This window comes from Opisthocomus hoazin, chromosome 26 (genome assembly GCF_030867145.1).
Source record: "Opisthocomus hoazin isolate bOpiHoa1 chromosome 26, bOpiHoa1.hap1, whole genome shotgun sequence".
NCBI classification, from domain to species: domain Eukaryota; kingdom Metazoa; phylum Chordata; class Aves; order Opisthocomiformes; family Opisthocomidae; genus Opisthocomus; species Opisthocomus hoazin.
The window spans coordinates 7,482,204-7,503,544 of record NC_134439.1 but is presented as its reverse complement, the minus strand read 5'-3'; the positions used below and the strand labels follow the sequence as shown (position 1 = coordinate 7,503,544).

The following is a 21,341-nucleotide window of genomic DNA, read 5'->3' as shown; positions in this document are numbered from 1 at the left end:
ACAGCACAGCACCGGTGGATGTCTTCCTCAGACTCAAGGGTTGGTGTCCAAAAGAGGAGCCATTGCAGGGTGTCCCAACCTCCCATTACTCTGTGAATGCAGAACGATCTCCTTGTGCCCTCTCCCCCTCCCTCGCCAGAGCAACACCCTTCTTCTTTGGCAATGGGGAGTGTCCACAGAGGGAAGGACGACATGGAGCCTAGACTTGAATACAGCAGAACTTTAATGAGTGAAAAGAGTGAAAAATATCACTTCAGTGGAAGCCAGCAAGGCAGAGATCCCTTGGGGACACCAAGAGTCTGTGCTTCTTGTCTGTGGAGATGTTCCTGCATAATGTCTGTCTGCCTGCCCCGTAGAGGGAGAGGAAACTGATGGTTCCCACCAGGCGGGCCTTGGGGGAACGTTGTTGCCAATGGAATTTGAAGCAAAAGAAGAAAAGGGAGAGAACAGCAAAGCCATTCAGCTATACAGAAAACAACCCCAAAGCCTAGATCATTTGCCGAGCACCATGTTCTGAGTTCCTGTAGGAGTCTCCTCTGGGGCATTAGCAGCATCTTTATCAGGCCAGGTACCTTCTGCCAGAGTAGCGGCTGGAAATGCCAGAGAGGTCACAGCACCCAGAGTTGATGGGCACTCCATCACAGCTGAGGATGCTGCCAACAGCAGCAGAGGTGGAGGAGCCCACAACAGTGTTCTGTGGGTAGGAGCTGAGGATGGGGCCGGGCAGGGTCACCACCACAGCAGGAGGCTCAATTACGACAGTGGAGCTCTGGCACTGCCTGACACAGGGCTCATTGCAGCTGTTGGCCAATGGGGTTGGTCCGCAGGGCCGGCATGGCAGGCATGGGTTGTAGCAGGACATGTCTCTGGTCTGGAGGTACACCTGGGAGAAAAGCAGGGTGGAAACTGAGCACAGGGGTGTATGAGGAGCAGCCTGGTTATCCTGTCACAAAGGAGCCAAGGCCACTGCTCGATGGGGTGTTGGAGGCTCAGCCAGGACCCACAGAGTCTTCATCATTCTATGAAGAGCAGCTTGACTTAGAAAGTCTTTCTCCTAATTCATAAAGCTAAAGCCCCCCTGAGCACACCCATTGTATCTCTAAGCAGACCTTCTCCCCTCTTCCCTCTGTCATGAGAAGAAGATCCAAACCACGCGAAGGGACATAGCCAATATCAGCTGGGAGTTCCACTGGGCAGAGATCTCACTTTGGAAGAAGGGGTTTCAGACTCACCTGGGTCCCAAGGAGAAGGAGCCAAGACAAGTGGGTGAGAGAGCCGGGATTTGGGCTGACTTTTATACCTGCCCTTTGTTGCTGCAGGACCAGAGGCTCCCTTTGCAGAGGTAACAATTTTCTGACAAGCTCATCTTGCATGCAGACCATCACAGCTAATGATATGGGCTGTGCTTTTGTTTCCAACACTGCTGCCTTGTCATTTCCAGGTTTGTGCCATGCCCATTCCCCAGTGAAGCCTTCTTGTGAGCACTGGGATGAAAGGCGCCAGGATTTCTAGGGCACGAATGCAGCAGTGCTGGTGGAAGACGCAGATCAAGCACTGGATGGGTCCACAGTAGGGAAGTGACATTAATCTGAGTCACTCCATTGGGGCTGTTTCAAGTGTCGTTCTCAGGAAAAAGCTCCAGCTATCCTGAGCTGGACACCATGGCCCCCTTTGCTGGAGGGTATGCCCTGTCCTCTTCTTTCCCTCCCTCCTCAGCTCACCCCGATGCTCGCATGTTGTTGTCTGCCTATGTGTATGCATTGTACTCTTGGGTTTTGACCACACCCTGCCTGACACTGCCCAGTCCCTGCGGGTCCTCAGCAGAGTACACGGTTCTTGAAGTTCCTGTGTGAGTTCTTGTCTTTTGTGTACTTGTAAGCAGCCAGGTTTGTGTGGATACACATGGGAGCACAAATTTGTGTATATTTCCATGCTGGTGTGTATGCATCTGTGTGTGTGTGTGTGTGTGTGTGTGTGTGTGTATCCCCATGCTTGAGTGTCACTCATCAACAGGGAATGTGATGCTCATGGTAGGGATACTCTCCACTGCTCTCTCCAGGAGCACCACAGGGCAGCAGATTCCCAGGGTCAGAAGGAGACTGCGTGCACCTGAGAGAAGATGGCAACATGCTGCTAGAGATCTGTCCAGGGAAGAGGCACTCACATGCAGCCTCTGTCTCCTGCTCCTTTTCCTGCCCCTCCAGGTAAACCAAAGAATTGATGACTGCTTTGGACTTGAGCCCACAAGGATCTTCATGCCCTGCATTGGAATATCAGTCAGAGTGCCCAGCAAATTCCTCTGAGAGGGAAAGGACACTGGATTTGAGACCACATCCTCTAAAGCCTGCTGTTCTCCCACAGGCAAGGCCAGTATAGACCCTCTTTCTGAAAAAGGCTGTGCACAGTGGGCAAATTTTCTAAGCCCGTCTCCCCTCCTGAAGATCTGTCAGCCTGAAGCTCAGGTCCAGCTTGCAGGCAGTGCAGCTGAGGACTTCACCCCTTCCCTTTAGTGACCTTAGTGAGCTCAGTGCCAGCGAGCTCTGCTGGGAGAGCTCTGACAGGGCTGACTCCTCTCTCCATGGATCCACTTCTGAGCTGAGGCTCTAGGGTAGCTGAGAACACATCCCATTGGTTTCTCAGGAGGTAACAGGCACCTTGGGGATGGCAAAAGCAGGGGAGGTTTGTACCTAGAATGTAGCAAGACCTAGGACATCCTCTCTCGTACTTCCTTTAAGACCAAATCAGTGACAAATGGGTTCAGTGATAAGGTGGGTGGAAAAGTGGCTGGACTACCACGCTCAGAGAGTTGTGATCTTGGTGCAAAGCCCAGGTGGCTGACACCTTTTAGTAAGGTCTAGTAGCAGGGATCTATAATAACACCAATACTGTTTAATATTTTCATGAACGCCATGACTAGTGGGCAGTGGGAAACCCCCAGCAAGTCGGTCAGTAACACCCAGTGAGGGGAATGGGCCGCAACTGTCAGACATGGCTCCTGCTGAGAGGACCAAAAAAGGCTGGAGAAACAGGCTGACAGGAATCTCAAGAGGATCAAAACCAGCCAGAGCAAGGGTTTGCATTTGATGGAGGAACCAGCCCATGAAGTCCTGTGAGCTGGCAGCTGGCTGCATAGGAGACAGCTCCACAGGAAAGAGTGTGTGGTTTTAGGAGACCCCCAGCTGAACACGAGACAGCGGTGTGCCTTTGCAACAAACAGGACATGCGGCATCCTGAGCTGTGTTAGCCAAAGTGTTGCCAGCAGGCTGGGGAGAGTGACCATGACTTTCTGCCCCTTCTGAGAGCTCATCTTGACTACTGCATCCACTCTGGGGCTCCCTGGTGCAAGAAAGATATTGGCATACTGAAGCGAGTCCAACAAAGTCCACCAAGTCAGTTACAGGGCTGACAAACATGACATGCGGGGAGAGGCTGAGAGAAGTGGACCTGCCCTTCCTCATGAACAGATGTCTCAGAATAAACCTTCTTGCTTTCTACAACTCCTTTTTCAGAGGAGACAGAGGAGATGGACCTAGTCTCTGGAAGTGCCCAGGAGACAGAACATGACAAAATATGATTAAGCAGTAGGCTAAAAGAAATGACGACAAAAGGAATGTGTTTCCCAGCAAGGCCGTGCAATGTCCAGCCTGATCAAGAATGGACTCAATGTGCCCTTCAACAACCTGATCTAATGGGATCTGTTCTGAGCAGAGGGATGGTCTAGATGACCTCTGGAGGTCCCTTCTCACCTACATTATGACTCTGTGACTCCCCCTCTCCCTTGCCCTCTCTGACCTGTGCACACTCATGGCACATTTGTCCTCCCAGACAGAGCAGAGGGATGTGACATTGCTAGGGTGAAAGACCGGCAGGCTTGTCTTTCGTGCTCCTGGGTTCGTGGGGCTGGCTCTGGGTTTCCTTGGTGGTCAAGGGGAGACCTGTTTAATCTGGGGATGGAGTCTGGGTTGCTCTGCACAGCTAAGCCCACTGCAACGGCAGGTACCTCTTGTCACAGAGATTTGAGTTACCGCCTGCCCATGCATAACCTTGAACACTCCTGCAGCTGCTGTACAGTGCAAGGGGCAATCCAAGGAAGGGACCTGATACTTCTGCCCCTGCCTGGGGCACAAGGCTAGACAAGCTCTGGCCTTGGTGTTCATGGAGGAGCACCAGGTTGCATGGAAAACTCTGCGCCAGTGAGCTCTGGACACTTCCCCACCCTGGCCATGGTCCCAGACCTGAGGTACTAAGCACTGAATGGCAGCCCTATCCCTCCTTCCACAGATTCCTTGTGTGGATCCCTGCTCCTTTCCCCATGCATTTCTGAATGGACATTAGCTTTGGCACCATCCACCTCCCATGACATCCAAACTGTGCTAAGGGCAGTTGGTGAGGGCACCAACCTCAAGGAGAGGGTGCTGGTCTTCCTTGACATGGGGTTCATCACTATGATTCATTTCACCCCCATCCTCACCTCTCGGGTGTGCATCATCTCACATGCTCTGAGGATCTGCTCTGCCTTAGGCAAGTGTCATACCTTCTCCATCTGCACTGTCCACCTCAATGTAGAGGCCAGGTATTACAAGGCTGTGGTCTCAAGTACCTGAGGACAGGGTCCCAGCACCCTGTGCACAGCATGGCTGCTGACTTCTGCACCACAAAGATGCCCCTGTTGAATGCCCTCATGGTCACCCTGAGGAATCAGGAGATGAAAGCTGGCCTCACCAGCTCGTCTGGTGGGAGGGGTCTGGGCCAGAGTCAGCAAGTCTTTTCCCTCTACATGAGACACCTGTGGACAGAGGAAGATGAAGGATGATCATGGAGTTGTAAATCATGATGGCAGCTGGGGAGAGAAACTGCCAGAGAAAGTGCTGCACAGGAGGGCTGGCTTTGTTGTTGTGTTTGAGAGGGAGGAAGAATCCATCTGGCTGCAGAAAGGTGCTGTTTCTCTCCCAGACCACACCTTTCCCAGCAGCACTCATTTCTCCTCTTTGAGATTCAGCTTCTCCCCCTTTACTTGTTCCACCTCCCCTGCTCCCACAGCCTCCTGCCCTGCTCACCCTCCTTGCCCTGGCAACTGCCCTGCAGCACTTGGTTCCTCCTGCATTTTTGCGCGACAGTCGACACCTGCGTGGCATGCCCTGGAGACTTCACCTCAAATCTTACATTTCCTTTTATATTAATGGATGACAGCATTTTCCCCCTCCCCTTCGGCTCCTGCCGGGGCACCGACGTCCCCGTGGCCGAGGGGCCCGTGCCGGGGACAGCCTCTGCCCGCCCTCCCGCACACCCGGTGTCGCTGCGGGCAGCTCCGCTCCGGCCGGTCTCTGCCGCCCATCTGCGGGAATCAGAGGCTGCTGCTTCCAGCCCCTGAGCTCAGGCACAGCTCGGGGAAGCCGGTCCAGCTCCTGGGTCAAGGCCCTGCCGCTGTCCCAACTGCAGCTGGCTCTGTGCAGGCTGATTCTCGCTGGCGGACGGCGAGAGTCCATTTCCCAGGAGACCAAGTCGTGGCCGGGCAGAGCCAGCGAGCACTGCGAGGCCGGGCGAGAGCCCGAGCGGCGCCGGCGCCGGGCTGAGCCCCGGGGCGGAGCTGGCGGCGGCGGCGAGGGGAGGAGGCGGCGGAGAGGAGGCGGCGCGGGCGGAGCAGAGAGCCGGGGCTGGCGGGGGGCAGCGAGGCGCGGGCGGCGGAGCGGCGGGATGCGGCGGTGCCGGGGCGCGGGGCTGGCGGGGCTGGCCGCGGTGCTGCTGGGTGCGCGGGGCTGGCGGCGGTGGGCGGGGGCCGGGGCTGTGCCCGGGCTGCTCCCCAGGGAGCCCAGCACGAGCTCTTCCCTCTCCATCTTCGGGGTGTCTTTCCCCGTCCCTGCCCCTCTGCCAGCTCTCCTCCCCCTTTCCAAGCCCTCCGAGTCTCCTCTTCCCATTCTCGCTGTTTCTCTGCCACCTCTGTCGCTATGACCCTGCTTGCCTGTACACCTGTATTTCCATGTGCTGTCTCCTTTCCCTGTGCGTGAAGTCGTTATTACTGCACTGATTTTAGCTGTTGTTCACGATAAGAACCTTTCTCCTACTCTTGCTCTCTCCATCCTTTCATGCACCTGACTTTCATCTAATCTCTGCATGCCTGAATTTCAAACTCTCTCCCAGTGTTCTCCCATCACTCCACACACCACATAGTCATACCAGGATCACTCTCCGTCACAGGCACATTTTCCCATCTCTTCCTGTCCACTGGCTCTGCCACTGCTCTTTACTGTTTGTCTGGTAATGAGCCATCAGACCTGGGTGATCTTGACAATCTTTGTTCTTTCCTTCTCCTTTCCAGCAGCAGCTGTGAGAGGAGCCCAGGTGCAGCAGGAGCCATTGGCAGAGACCACCGAGGGCACCGGCATCAGCATCAACTGCTCACACCCCAACATCCAGTCCTACGACTACATCTTCTGGTACCGTCAGCTCCCGGGCCGAGGCCCTACATTCCTCGTGAGCACTCTGAAAGGGTCCAAGGATGTTCCGGCCCCTCCGGGGCGGCTGTCGGTGGCGGCAGACCGCCGGTCCAGCGCCCTGTGGCTCGCCCGGCCCCGGCGCGGGGACGCGGCGGTGTATTACTGCGCCGTGGGAGACACGGGGAGAGGAGCCGGGGCTGCGGCCGGGCACGAACCGGCGCGGGCGGGGCCGGGCGTGTGTGTCTGGGGCGGGGGGCAGCCCCGGCCGGGCCCGCCAGGGGGCGCTGCCGCTCTGCCCGCCGATTCCGCCTCGCCCTGCTCGGCCCCGCCGGGCCCCGCCGCTCGGCACCGACACCGGCACGGACCCGTCGAGGCCCTGCAGCCCGTTCCCCCACAGCCTTGATCCTGCCCTTTTCTTGTCTCTGCTCCTTCTCGAAACATCCCATGTCTTGCACCAGCCCCAAATATTTTGCCCTGCAACTCCTAACGAGCCCGATCTCCCCACAGGCAGAAACAGCCCTGAGTTTATAAGATGATCACCTCACCCTTCTGGGAGGTGTCCTCCCCAGACAAGCTGTCGATCATAGTACCCTGAGGGCTAGTGAGAACACTGTGGTAAAGAGGGTTGTGTGGGATGTCCATCTGCCAGAGAGAAGCAGCGCCTCTCACTCTGTGTTGACAGCAGGGGCTGTTCCCAGAGACGTTTCCCTTGAACAGCCCCATGTGCGGCCTGGGACAAGGGAGAGAAAATCCCTGTGTGGGAGCGGGAGTCAGATACCTGCCTCCAGGTGTCTTTGGCTGGGCCTGGCTCTACCTCCTTTCAGATACCACCGAGGGACAAGGAGCACATCAGGGGCTGCAAAGGGCCCTGTCTGCAATGCTGAGAGATGTGGGTGCAGGGCTCTGTCTCTGACTGGGAATGGATGGCAGGAGAAGTGCACCGTGGACATGCTTCCCTTGCTGGAGGCTGCATGGGCTGGCTGTGATCTCCAGGAGGAGCAAAAAGCTGGAAAACAGCCTGCAGTCTCCTATTGCCTGACACAAGACTCTTTGATCTCTATCTTCAGGCTCCTCACTGAACTTTCAGGAGCCCCAGGACCCTGTTGGCAATGAGACCTGGAACTGAGAGGCAGCACTTCTACAGCGGGGTAAGTATGCCTGAGGGGATGCTCAAGAACCTTCTGACTTGGAGGGCTGTGGGAAGGCCAGGTGTGGCCGGACTAGGCAAAGAGGAACCTCCAAGTGCTGAACAGCCTCCCCCTAGCCTTGCAAACATCAAAGACAGTAAAGCCTACATTTTGGTGTTTTTCCTTGGGCTGAGCACTTCAACAACTTCAATTAGTCTCTCTACAGAACATTCTTGTGGTAGAGATGTGGAGTGCCAGGCATGCCTGTCTGCAGCAGGGGGGAGGGAGTTTTGCTCCACCCTCTGCGGTGAGGTTTGGCAGGAGCTTTGGGCAGGCAGAGGGAGGAGAAGTGGTGAATTTGCAAACTTCACTTCTCTCTTTCTGCAAGATTCCTGGACGTGCTGTGCATGGCGGAGTGTGACATGGTCCTGATTTTCCTGGCAGCCCTGGTGGGACTGGCATATTTTGGTGAGACATGATGTTCAGGCTGGGGAGGAGCAAGACAAGGGGTTGTCCTGCCAGTGGTGGAAGGGGAAATTCGAGTTGTGACTCTGCAGCAAACTGGGAGTGATTCCATAGGAAGAGCAAGGACTGCGGGTGGGAATGGAAAATCATGTGGGAGGTGTCAGCTGTAACAGGTGTAGAAGGAGGAATCAGATTCTGCACATCCTCTTTAGTGTTCACAAGTACCTTTCTATGGGTTATTTTGGCCTAGGTGTTTTGAGAGAGAGCTGCTAGGGTAGAGTCCAGCATTGGAAAGAGAGCTTCTCTCCCAGGCATATTTGACAAAACGCTGTCAGCGTGCGTAGGAATGGTTGAAATCTTTAGGGGAAGGCTGGGTCAATGCAAGGAGTGTTGAATTTCTTTCTGGCTTTACAGGTCATGCGCAGAAGGACTCTGTGCTCCAGTTTCCTGCGAAAAGGACCATCCAGGCAGGACACAACCTAACGCTGCACTGTAATTTCTCCACCAGCTATTCCAATCCCTACATCTACTGGTACCAGCAGCTCCCAAACCAGTCCCCTCAGATGCTGCTGTGGGTGAGCAAGTACAAAGCACACGTGGATTCAGGGAGGTTCGCCTCCGTGCTGTCTGCAGAGGACTCGCAGGTGGTTCTGCATGTGAGGGATGCTGAGCTCCAGGACAGCGCTCTCTATCTCTGCGTGCTGAGCCCACAGCTGTGCCCTCCGTGTGCAGCACTGTGCAAGAAGGGGAGGGCGTACCCTGGGGAATGACTCCCTCCCCATAACTGCTTGCGTGTAGCTCTAAGCTCATCCTCCCCAGGAAGTGCACACTGGAGCCATGGTGAGACTGGGTCTCTGCCTCTCTAGCCTGTGCATCCGGGAGCAGATTTGAGCATATTTCAATGATACACAGAAAGGGTGAAGTTGGAAGGCACCTATTGAGATCATGCAGTCTCCGTTTAAGCTGGGTCAGCTGGAGCACGTAGTGCTGCGACCATGTTCAGTCATGTTTTTAAACTGGTGCCCAGTGCCTCTTCTCCTTTCATTGGGTGCTGCTGAGAAGATTCTTTTCTTCATTGCCTCCTATCAGCTATTTACCCATGTTGCCAAGATCCCCCTCAAGTCTTCTCTTTCCCAGTCTGAACAGGATACCATTTGCCAATGGTATCCTGGGGTGCATCAAGAGGAGTGTGGCCAGCAGGTCGAGGGAGGTTCTCCTCCCCCTCTACTCTGCCCTGGTGAGGCCATATCTGGAGTACTGTGTCCAGTTCTGGGCTCCCCAGTTCAAGAAGGGTGGGGGACTACTGGAGAGAGTCCAGCAGAGGGTTAGAAACATGATTAGGGGACTGGAGCATCTCTGCTACAAGGAAAGGCTGAGGGAGCTGGGCTTGTTTAGCCTGAAGAAGAGAAGATCTTACAAATGCTTATAAGTATCATAAGGGTGGGTGTCAAGAGGATGGGGCCAAACTCTTTTCAGGTGTGCCCAGTGACAGGACAAGGGGCACCGGGCACAAACTGAAGCACAGGAAGTTCCATCTGAACACGATGATGACTTTCTTCACTTTGAGGATGATGGAGCACTGGAAGAGGCTGCCCAGAGGGGCTGTGGAGTCTCCTTCTCTGGAGATATTCAAACCCCGCCTGGAGGAAGTCCTTTCCAACCTGCTCTAGATGAACCAGCTTTGGCATGGGGGTTGGACTAGATGATCCTTAGAGGTCACACCCCTACCATTCTGAGATTCTGTGATTCTATGATTCTGTGATCCCTGCTTTAGAAGGCAGCATTCTAACTCCTAGAACTATCTTCTTACAGGTACTAGAGCATATATCGATCTATGCAGAGGCTAAAAGAATTTCCAAGTACACCAAATTCCATCTTCAGCTGTGCAGCACTGAAAAGGGTCTAAACCAAGCAGGGGATGTGCCTGTGGTCAGGACCATGCCTGTAGGAGTCATCGGAACTTCTTCCTATGGGAGAGGACAAAATTTCTCCTGAAAAAGATCCAATCCTCTCTCTGAATCTCTGTCCTTTTTATGATAGACTATTGGTAATGTCGCACTTTGTTGTGCTTCTGAGGTTAGGTTGACTGACTGTGCAGCTGTCTACAAATATTGTTGAGCATGAGGTGTATGTTTCTGCAAGCTGCCCAGGAGAAACATGGTTGATATGGTTACTCCATCTCTACTCTTGCACATCTGTTTGAGATTAGTCTAGGAAGATTGTGCTTGCTCTGGGATGATCAGATGGATTAGAATCCAAGGCTGAATTACCTAGGAAGACCTGGTCGCTGATGTGCTGGAGGTGGGGGCTGCCACCACTGGGATGCAAGTCCTCTGACTCGGCCTCTGTTGATCCTAATCTGCTGCCTACTGCCACCACCTTGTGTGTGTCAAAGAGAACCAAAGGGCTGGAGAACCTGTCCTGTGAGGAAAGACTGACGGAGTTCAGTCTTTTCTCCCTGGAGAGCAGAAGGCTCAGGAGGAACGCATCACAGTCGTCTGCTACTTAAAGAGCAGCTGCAAAGAGGAGACAGGCTCACTCATCACAAGAAGCCACATGGAGCAGATGAGGGGCAGTGACCAATCTCCATCAGCCAGGGACCGCAGTGCTGGGAAGGCCCTGGCCTGCATGTGAGGAGCAGTGGTGGTGTGATCAGAGCTCAGAGCACTTGGGGAGCCTGGGAAGCTGAGTATGGGCAAGATAATCCCCAGCGTTTGTGCTATGGTTGGGTCAGTACCTGTCCTGTACCTTGGTGTCCCTGGGGCATGACAGATTCTCGACCTGTGGGGATACCTGTGAGGGTCATGCACACAGTGAGGAGGAACTGGAGATGCCTGGGTGCTGGCAACTAACCCCGGTGCTGGGGCGGCAGGTATCATCAAGGAGCAGGTGACGCCTTGATTTCTGGGCACAGCAAGAAGGTGCCCAGCACCCACTGAGATGAAGAAAGATGATGCCTCTGCCCCATACCATAGGTTGGAGGAGGAGTATGAGTGACACTTCACATGGTTTGGGGGGCACTTTGTGCCTGAGCCGTTAATTTGAGCCCAGCAGTGCCTGCAAGCATTCCTTTCCTGCACCCAGGAGACCACGATACAGGATCACAGAATCACAGAATGATAGGGGTTGGAAGGGACCTCTGTGGGTCATCTAGTCCAACCCTCCTGCCGAAGCAGGGTCACCTACAGTAGGCTGTAGAGGACCTTGTCCAGGCGGGTCTTCAGTAACTCCAGAGAAAGAGACTCCACAACCTCCCTGGGCAGCCTGTTCCAGTGCTCCGCCACCCTCAGAGGGAAGAAGTTCTTCCTCATGTTCAGACGGAACTTCCTGTGCTTCAGTTTGTGCCCATTGCCCCTTGTCCTGTCGCTGGGCACCACTGAGAAGAGTTTGGCCCCATCCTCCTGACACACACCCTTCAGATATTTGTAAGTATGTATTAGGTCCCCTTGCAGCCTTCTCTTCTTCAGGCTGAACAAGCCCAGCTCCCTCAGCCTTTCCTCGTAGGAGAGATGTTCCAATCCCCTCACCATCCTTGTAACCCTCTGCTGGACTCTCTCCAGTAGCTCTTCATCTTTCTTGAACTGGGGAGCCCAGAACTGGACAGAGTACTCCAGATGAGGCCTCACCAGGGCAGTGTAGAGGGGAAGGAGAACCTCCCTCAACCTGCTGGCCGCACTCCTCCTAATGCACCCCAGAATGCCATTGGCCTTCTTGGCAGCCAGGGCACACTGCTGGCTCATGGTTAACCTGTCATCCACCAGGACACCCATGTCCCTCTCCACAGAGCTGCTCTCCAGCAGGTCCACTCCAAGCCTGTACTGATGCACGGGGTTGTTCCTCCCTAGGTGCAGGACTCTGCATTTGCCCTTGATGAACCTCATCAGGTTCCTCTCTGCCCAACTTTCCAGCCTGTCCAGGTCACGCTGAATGGCAGCACAGCCTTCTGGTGTATCTACCACATCTCCCAGTTTGGTGTCATCCGCAAACTTGCTGAGGGTACATTCTAACTCTTCATCCAGGTCGTTGATGAAGAAGTTAAACAAGGCTGAGCCCAGTACTGACCCCTGAGGGACACCACTGGTTACCAGCCTCCAACTAGACTCAGCGCCGTTGACAACAACCCTCCGAGTTCTGCCATTCAGCCAGTTCTCTATCCACTTCACCGACCACTCATCCAGCCCCTACTTCCCTAGCTTCCCTAGGAGGATATTTTGGGAGACTGTGTTGAAAGCCTTGCTGAAGTCAAGGCAGACAACATCCACGCCTCTCTCTTCATCTACCCAGCCAGTCATGTCATCGTAGAAAGCTATTAGATTGGTCAGGCATGATTTCCCCTTGGTGAATCCATGCTGAATACTCCTGATAATCTTCTTTTCCTCCACTTGCTTGATGATGGCCTCCAGGATAAGGTGCTCCATCACCTTTCCCGGGATGGAGGTGAGGCTGACCGGCCTGTAGTTCCCTGGGTCCTCCTTCTTGCCCTTTTTGAAGACTGGAGTGACATTTGCCTTTCTCCAGTCCTCGGGCACCTCTCCTGTCCTCCAGGACCTCTCAGAGATGATGGAGAGTGGCTGAGCAATGACATCCGCCAGCTCCCTCAGCACTCGTGGGTGCATTCCATTGGGGCCCATGCTTGCGTGCACTGGCTGTGGACCCAAGATGAGGCAATGGAAATGACGGAGAGGGGGAGATGAGGCTGTGGGCTGTCCCCAGTTATTATTGTCTCCATATCCCCACTTCTGCCACCCTTTGGAGCCATTCTCTACTTGAGGCCCCTCCCCCAGCACAGTTCCATGGAGGACTGGAGGACGTCCCTTCCCCAAGAGCCAGAGGGGCTGCTGACCTCATGCCTTGGCTTCCCACAGCCATGGGCTCCTCACTCCAGGACAGCAGTTGTTGTGCTCCCCATTGACAGAACATGCTCCCGGGCCCAGTGCTCCAGGCCCATCTGGGAAGAGATGCAGCAAGGCTGACTGTTGGCTGTTGCCTGTGGAGTAACCAGGAATGTCTTCCTCAACTCCAAAGGACAGGGCACAGCAGGCAACCCAGTGCCCTGAGTCCTACCCTCTTTTTCCACTGGGACCGTGGAAGGGTCTTCTTTTGTGCCCGACCTAACCCTCTCCAAAAAGCCACTTTTTCCTGAGCAGACTGGAAGACTTGCGTTGGAAGAGGGAAGGACTCAGAGGCCCAAGTTTGGATGCAGCACAACTTTAATGAGTCTGAAAAAGAGAAGGAGGTGGGTCACAGGGAGCACCAGATACCACCAAAGAAATGCGGTGGAGCTCCTGCAGGGTGTCCATCTGCCTGCTCTGCAGAGAGACGGAGGTGAACACGTCCCTGCTAGGATGGCGTTGGGAGACAGTGACAGCAAAGGGAAGAGAGAGACGAGAGTACAAGAATGAAGGAATGCCCAAATCTCTAAATGCAATGCCCCAAAGCTCTATCTTCTGTCGAGCACCACATTCTGAGGTCTTGGAAGTTCTTGCCCAAAGACGTTGCCAGCAGCTTTAGCAGGGTCGACATCTGCTGCCACAGTAGCGGCTGGTAATGCAGGAGAGGTCAAAGCCTCCGGAGGAGATGGGCACTCCATCACAGCTGAGGATGCTGCCAACAGCAGCAGAGGTGGAGGATCCCACAACAGTGTTCTGTGGGAAGGAGCTGAGGATGGGTCCGGGCAGGGTCACCACCACGGCTGAGGGCTGGATGACAACATTGGAGCTCTGGCACTGCCTGACACAGGGCTCATTGCAGCTGTTGGCCAGCGGGGTCGGGCCGCAGGGCTGGCATGGCAGGCACGGGGTGCAGCAGGACATGTTCTGGGGCTGGAGGGGCACCTGAGAGAGAGGGCAGGGGAAAGCAGAAAACAGAAACACATGAGAACCAGCTCTGCACCCAACCATGGGAAAGCCAAGGCCCCTACTTGCCCACCACAGGCTGTCCATCTCACAACCCAAGCCCTCTCAGAAGAAGACTTTCTCTCCCCTTCCCTCTCCCATGAGAATCAGCTCCCAGCACTGGGCTAGAACAGCCCCTGTCAGCTGAGACAGATATCAAGGAAAGAACTGGTCTTGAAGGAGGAGGAGAAGAGGTTTCACACTCACCTGATTCCCAACGAGAAGGAGGCGAAAGAAATGGATGAGAGAGCCGAGAGTTGGGCTGCCTTTTATAGTAGTCCTGCACTGCCTCAGGCCCAGAGGCAGCCTTTGGGGAAGTAATAATTTTCTGACAAGTTCACGTCAAATGCCGAGTGTCTCAGCTAATGGCATGGGCTGTGTCCTGGTTTCCTGCACTGCTGCCTTTTCATTTCCTGGCTGATGCCACGTGCTTCCCCATAGGAAGGCTTCTGTAATTTCCAGAATGAGAGTCTGTTGAATTTCCAGGACAGAAAGACGTCATCGCAGGCAGAAGACTCAGCTCAAGTGCTGGTGGCACCCTGTGCGGGCAGGTGACGTACACCTGGGTCATTCCTGTGGGCTTGTTTTTGGCAAAGCTCTCAGGAAATAGACACCGCTCTCCTGTTTCTCGTCCACATGCCCAAGGACTCCCATGTATGAGGACATGCCTTTTCTCTTGCTCCTCCCACCTCTCTCTGGAGGTTGCTCCTTGTTGCATGCAGGTGGGCTTCTGCTGGGAGGGTTGGACCCTATTGCAACACTCACAATGCTCTTGGGAACATTTTTTCTGGGCTCATTGGGCTCTTTCCCTCCCTGTGCAGTCCCTGTAGGTCACCAGGAGCATGTCTGGGGCCTGGTTTTTCGCTGAGGCATTTGAGTCTGGTTCTGCCAGTGTGTCCCCAGCATCTCCTCAGCAGAGTCCACTCTCGCTGATATTTTCCTGCTTTTATGTGTATAAGTACTGGACTCTAGGCTGGCTTTATGTGAGCACACAGACTTTTGCATTATTCCGTGCAGGTGTGCATGAGCACATGTGTGTCTGTCTGTACTTGTGTGACCCTCCAAGAGGGCATGTTCAGGTCATAGTAGGGAGACTTTTCCTTGGTGTGTTGACAAGATACACAGAGTAGCAGGTTCCTCCTGATGTAATGAATGGAATCTACAGCTGACTGGTTATGGCTTCACCCTGGTACGGAGGTTCACTGAGAACTAGCAATGAAATGCAGTGTCTGCCTCCTGCACCCATCATTTCTTGCTTTGTGAAGGGAGAAAGGCCAAGCAAGCCTGCCCACTTCATGTAGACCTGTGTCACTGAGTGGAGCCCCTTAGGGTGCAGTGTTGCTGGTCACTGGGCTGGGACACAGGCTCCTCATGCACATGTCAATGCCAGATGCGCTGCTACATGTCATCAGCCTGTTGCTAAGTCAGGCAAGGGCCAAGATCTCACACCAAATGGGTATTGGACTAAAGGAACAGGGGTGCAGAGGTGGCTCAGCTTTGAGATGCAGGACTGATCCAACCGAGCGTTAGTTCAGCAGAGGGCTGCCCCCTTTCCTTTGTTGGCCTTGCTAAGACCATTCCCAGGTAGTGCTGCTGGGTGGCTTCAGCCAGGACTGACTCCCTTCCCATGGGAGCAGCTTTCAATCTGAAGTTTGAATGCTTGGCCCCAACCGGAGTTACAGGTCCAGTGGTGACACATTTGTGCCTGTGTCTGGACATGGACACCACTGATCCCACTTTGGACCCTGACATGTGGGTGACTTCCCAGCTTGACATGAGATGTGCCTTATCTCTATGAACACACCTGGTGATTTCAGGGCTTTGCAGAACCCTGTAAACTGTGAGGAGACCTCATCCTGAACTTGACTCACTGACTCACCGACTCGCCTTTCCAACTTGACCCCAGACACACAAAAGACAAGAGCCAGAACACAAGCAGGACAACCTAAAAGTCTTTGCACACTTGCAGAGCTATGATCTTGTTGGGGTTTTGGAGAAAAGCTGGGATAGGTCTCGTGTCTGGAGTTTGCAGTGGCTTTGCAAAACAGAAGGCAAAGCTGTAACCCTGCACTTCATAAGAGATTATTTTTGTCCCCTTGGGGATCTGCCAGACAGAATTTTTGGGGAAAGTGCCCTGGAAGGTCAAAGACACCAAAGAGCAAAATGTGAAATACAGCAGTTAGGATCCCATGATAATAGCATTATGGAAATGACTATAACTGTCTCCATCTGTTCAACTCGCTGAAGACATGAAAAGGATCTACCAAGGACATGAGATGGTGGTATTTGTGGAGCATTTCTTTCCAAATCTTTAAGTGTGACTAATCATATTATTTCTCTTAAGATTATTCAAAGTTGCATCTACAACTTACTGAAGCCTGAACAGCTGTTTCTCTGTTGAATCTTTTATTAACCTAAATTTACTTTATTCTCCATTTTACCCACACTTATGTAGTAAGATTTTGATAGTGGTGTGGAAGTTGCAGATGTGTCCTCTGTGAGAAGAGTCCAGGCACTGCCCCCGTGCCTGACAGAGCCAGTTCCAGCCAGCTCCAAAAAGGAGTCAATGCTGCCCAAACCTGGGCCTATCAGCAACACTGGTGTTGCCTCTGTGAAATCCTATTTAAGCAAGGACAAGAGATTGCACAGGAAGTGTGGGATGAAGTAAAAGAAAAGTGTCAGATATAATCCTGCAGACACTGAGGTCAGGGAAGAAGGGGATAGTGGAGGTGCTTCAGGCGACAGTGCAGAGATTCCCCTGCAGCCTTTGGGAAAGGCCATGGTGGAGCAGCAATCCAGACTACAGCCCATGGAGGACCCACACTGGAGCAGTCCTATCCTGAAGGACTGCAGCCTGTGCACAGGACTCGCACTGCTTCAGGTCTTGAAACTACGTGGACTATGGGAAGGGCTCACGCTGGAGCAAGGGAGAAGTGTGAGGAGGAAGGAGCAGCAGAGAGGAACTGTTGAGTACGAAACACAATCCACACTCCCACATTCCTCACCACACTCTGCAGACTGGGGGTGGAGGAGATAGCAGGATGAAGCAGTTTTGAATGTCTGTGAGTGGAGAGGGTTCAGTTGTCTTTCTGTGTGTCCCTCCCCTGCTGAATACAAAGCCAGTTCAGGACTATTATCAGCAGGTATCTGCTGGGCTGGTGGAATGTTCTAGGAGGTCTGGGGTCATGGGTCCAGAGAAACGACAAGAAATCTATAGATGAAGATCCACAGGATGTATCTGCCAGATATGGCTTGACTGCCAGAGCTGAAGTCTTCTCACATTATCTGCAACCTGCCGCTCTCCACCATGTTGCTCCATCATCTTTCCTTGCCAAAAATGTTACAATGTCTTGAGAGAAGTGACAAAAAGACTCTGAGCAAGAAGCCAGCCCACCAGCATGCTGAGGTAGCTGCTCAGAGGGCTCAGGGCAGCAGACTTCTCATGGGCTCCCAGGTCCTGGGGCCAGTTGTGCCCTCCTGGGGAATATGGCTCAGGGCTTGTGCTGGGTAGGTCTCAGCTAGCAGCCCAGCATGCACACAGAGGAAGAAAACTTGTGGGTGAAAGTAAAGACAGGGAAATCACTCACCAGCTACTGTTGCAGGCAAAATAGACTTGACTTGGGGAATTTAACTTTAAATGCTGAAATACTGACTTGGGTATAGGGAAACAAAGATGACAAACATTGAAACACTTAGGGAGAAATGCCTTTAGTCTCCTTGCCCCAGCAGAAACTTCACTCCAGACATGTGTCTTGCCCATTCCTAGTCTCCATGCCCCTTGTTATCACATCTTGGATTATCTGCCTGCACATCTAAGTGCTTGTATGCTTGTGTGTACATGCAACTGTGTGCCTCTGGTGAGATCATGGTTCCTGTACAGGTGTATTTTTTTGCATGCATGTGAGTGCTTTCACGCAGCCACACGTGTCTGAGTCCTTGTGCACATTTGATTGTCTCTGTATGTCTCTGTATCTATTTGTGCACCGTTGTGCGTGTTGGGTATGTGTTAGTGCAGGTGAGTATGTGTGTGTACGTAGTTGAGCCTGACCTCATTCCTAGTCCTAAGGCCCGTAGTGACACCCCTCCACAACAGTGCCAGGCACTGACATGGTCTCAGCCCCTTGTTGTCTGAGGGGACACAGACAGAGCCACCGCACTCCAGCCTCATTGAGGAGACCCCCAAACCCAGGTCAACTCTTTTCATGCTTCCTCCAAGCAGCCTCGAAGGACTGAGCTGTTTCCCACTGCCCTTGCTCGTGACTCAACTAAAAGCTTTGAAGTTACAGGATTCTGCTGGCTCTGTGGAGATGGGGGAGACCTCTCCTGGGATTGGCCCTTGTCCAGAGCCAGGAGCTATGGAGAAAGGAATGAGCACCTGGGGAGGCTGGGAGAAGGAAGGTGGTGAACATCAGGGCTGGAGCCAATGGCACCAGAAAACAGCCCCAACACTGGAAAGAGCCAAGGATCCCCTCCAGCAGCAGCACTATAGGAATCCGGCTGTGGCATAAGCTCCTCTCCAAAACCTCAAGCAGGAGATTGCCTGGAAGCAGCGGTTCCCTGGCATTTGTCCTTGGCTGAGATGCAGGACACCTAGGTTCAGGGCCCCTAGGAATGGGGAAGGAGAGGGGAACTCCACCATTATCTGGCAACACTACACAGACAAAGCCACCCATGGGCTCCACTCTGAGAAGCTTTTCCTTAAAAGCAAGCATTCTGGCAAAAGTCTTTGGCATTTGCCAAAAGAAGTCTTACATTTGGAGAAGGTGCAGCCGCCTGCTCTGACTCCTCGAGTGTGATTCCTGCCAAGTCCATTTGACTGTTGGCAGTGTTTCCAGGCTGCCCCAGCCTCCCTTTCCCAGCAGACTTCCTTTCCTGGAAACACCACTACCCACATTTATTGCACCCTGTCCCTAAGCCAGCTCCCTCAGCCCTGCTGCCTCCCTGCTCTGGCAGCACTCACATGCACCCCACCATGCCCACACCACAGTTCCTTTCTTCTTCCCCACAGCATGGCAGAGAGGGAACCCTCAGCATCCCCAGAGTGTCCCAGAAGATGGCCCATCCCCTAGAAAGGGCTCCTTCCAGCAGTAGACAGAAGAGGGCACCTCTGGACCGGTTGCAGTGGGGGCTTGAGCATGCCCTGCTCCACAACCAGTTCCCATCAGCAACTGTGAGGACAGTGGGTTTTTACCCCCTTGTGGGTTTTTACAGAATCACAGAATGGTAGGGGTTGGAAGGGACCTCTGAGGATCATCTAGTTCAACCCCCCTACTAAATCAGGTTCACCCAGAGCAGGTTTCACAGTACCTCCTGCAGGCGGGGCTTGAATATCTCCAGAGAAGGAGACTCTACAACTTCTCTGGGCAGCCTCTTCCAGTGCTCCATCACCCTCAAAGTAAACAAGGTCATACTCGTGTTCAAATGAATATTCCTATCACGGAATCATAGAATCATAGGTTGGACAACACCTCTAAGATCCTTAAGTCCAACCATCAACCCAACACCATCATGCCTAGTAAACCATATCCCGAAGTGCCACATACTTCAGTTTGTGCCCATTTCCCCTTGTCCTGTCACTGGGCACCACTGGAACAGAGTCTGGCCCCATCCTCCTGACACCCACCCTTAAGATATTTATAAGCATGTGTAAGATTCCCCTCTCAGCCTTCTCTGCTTCAGGCTAAACAAGCCCAGATCCTGCAGCCTTTCCTCAGAGGAGAGGTGCTCCAGTCTACTAATCATGTTCGTAGCTCTCCGCTTGACTGTCTCCAAGTTATAGGGGTCCACTGAGACACCCTGCGAGCTGCAAACTCTACAGGGAGGGAAGAGTGCTGGAAAGGGGGCACAGGGGCTCTGCCCACTCTGCAGAGCCCTTGCTGGGCATTAGCAACTGCTGTGTCCCTTCCTTGTTTTGCATCCTCAGCTCCCAAAGAAAAACTTTCTCACTGTGGTAGTGGTCAAACATTGGAATAGGTTGTTTAGAGAGGTTGTGAAGTTACATCTGTGGAGACAGTCAAAACCTGTCTGGACATAGTTCTAGACAACGTGCTCTATGTGAGCCTGCTTGAGCAGGAGCACTGGACTGGGTATCTCCAGAGGTGCCTTCCATCCTCAGCAATTCTGTGATGCTGTGAAATGCTTAGCTCAGGGCACAGGAGCAACACCTGCTCCTGGCCCGCAGGAAATTTGGGGTTCTTTCAGGGCCAGCAGACAGAGACCCTGAACTCAGTTTTCCCCCATCACCCCAATGGCCTTCTGCCCATATCCTCCCTAGGGTCGTGCTGCAGTGCAGCGCAACCCCTGTGCCCATCCCTGCAGGAGGCACATTTCCAGCACTGCCCAATGGGTCTTTCCAGAGCAGCTCTCACTTCTTAGGCAAGCACGTTGAGAGTGTGCTCTGGGCACTGTGACTTCTCTCCCCTCCTTTCTCCCAGAGATGTTTGGGAAATGCCTCTCCCCCTCAGAGACAACACTGACCATCTTCACGACCATCAGGGCATGACAGACTCTGGGAGCCATGACACCCTGGTAGGTTCCTGTATTCTGGCCAAGGCCATGAGGTACTCCCCTCCCAGCTGGAGCAAGTAAGCAAGCTGCTGGTGGCAGGCCCTGGCCTCTGGGGAGCAGAATGCAAGGCTCCCAGGCTGTGACATTACTTGAGGCCAGCCAAGAGCATGATTTCAATTGCAGTGGGGGAAACAGCTGCCATCGTGTGGCAGCCACACTCTTAACTATGTTGCCACCAGGTGTCCTGGGTGATGAGAGGTCAACCGGGTGCACATCAGCATGGGGCTGGTCAAACAGTGCCTGGATGGGGCCCTTAGCCAACTGGCCTACCTGTATCTACATTGAGTTCATAGAATCATAGAATCATTAAGGTTGGAAATGACCTCTAGAACCATCCACTCCACCCATCAACCCAACACCACCATGCCTACTAAACCATGTCCTAAAGTGCCATATCTACATGTTTTTTGAACACCTTCAGGGATGGTGATTCCACCACTTCCCTGGTCAGCCTGTTCCAATGCCTGACCACTCTTGCAGTAAAGACATTTTTCCTAATATCCATTCTAAACCTCCACTGATGCAACTTGAGGCCATTTCCACTCGTCCTATCGCTAGTTACTTGTGAGAAGAGACCAACACCCTCCTTGCTACATCCGCATTTCAGGTAGCTGTAGAGAGTGATCAGGTCTCCCCTCAGCCTCTTCTTCTCCAGACTAAACAATCCCAGTTCCCTCAGCTGCTCCCCATTAGACTTGTTCACCACAACTCACTGGGCTCAGCCATTCAGGCAAATCTTTACCCAGTGAAGAGTACGCCCATCCAATCCGTGAGCAGATAGTTTCTCCAGCAGGATGCTGTGGGGAACAGTGTCAAAGGCCTTCCTAAAGTCCAGGTAGATAATATCCACAGCC

General features: G+C 53.5%; 1 protein-coding gene, 2 pseudogenes and 1 gene segment (V, D, J or C); 2 read left to right on the top strand and 2 right to left on the bottom strand.

The window, feature by feature from the left end:
- LOC142364261 (cyclin-Y-like protein 1-B) overlaps window positions 1–10,832 on the bottom strand; it is a 48,535-nt pseudogene extending 37,703 nt beyond the window's left edge.
- On the top strand, window positions 5,684–6,970 carry LOC142364198 (uncharacterized). The gene is given in 3 exon segments (XM_075443335.1): window positions 5,684–5,746; window positions 6,317–6,606; window positions 6,608–6,970. Coding segments are annotated over 3 exon segments (705 nt in total). The 5' UTR covers window positions 5,684–5,694.
- Window positions 7,955–8,796, top strand: LOC142364197 (T cell receptor alpha variable 10-like). The segment is given in 2 exon segments: window positions 7,955–8,029; window positions 8,441–8,796. Coding segments are annotated over 2 exon segments (417 nt in total).
- Window positions 10,833–13,533: 2,701 nt separating the features above from the next.
- Window positions 13,534–14,491, bottom strand: LOC142364260 (feather keratin Cos2-2-like; annotated as a pseudogene).
- Between the last annotated feature and the right edge of the window lie 6,850 nt (window positions 14,492–21,341).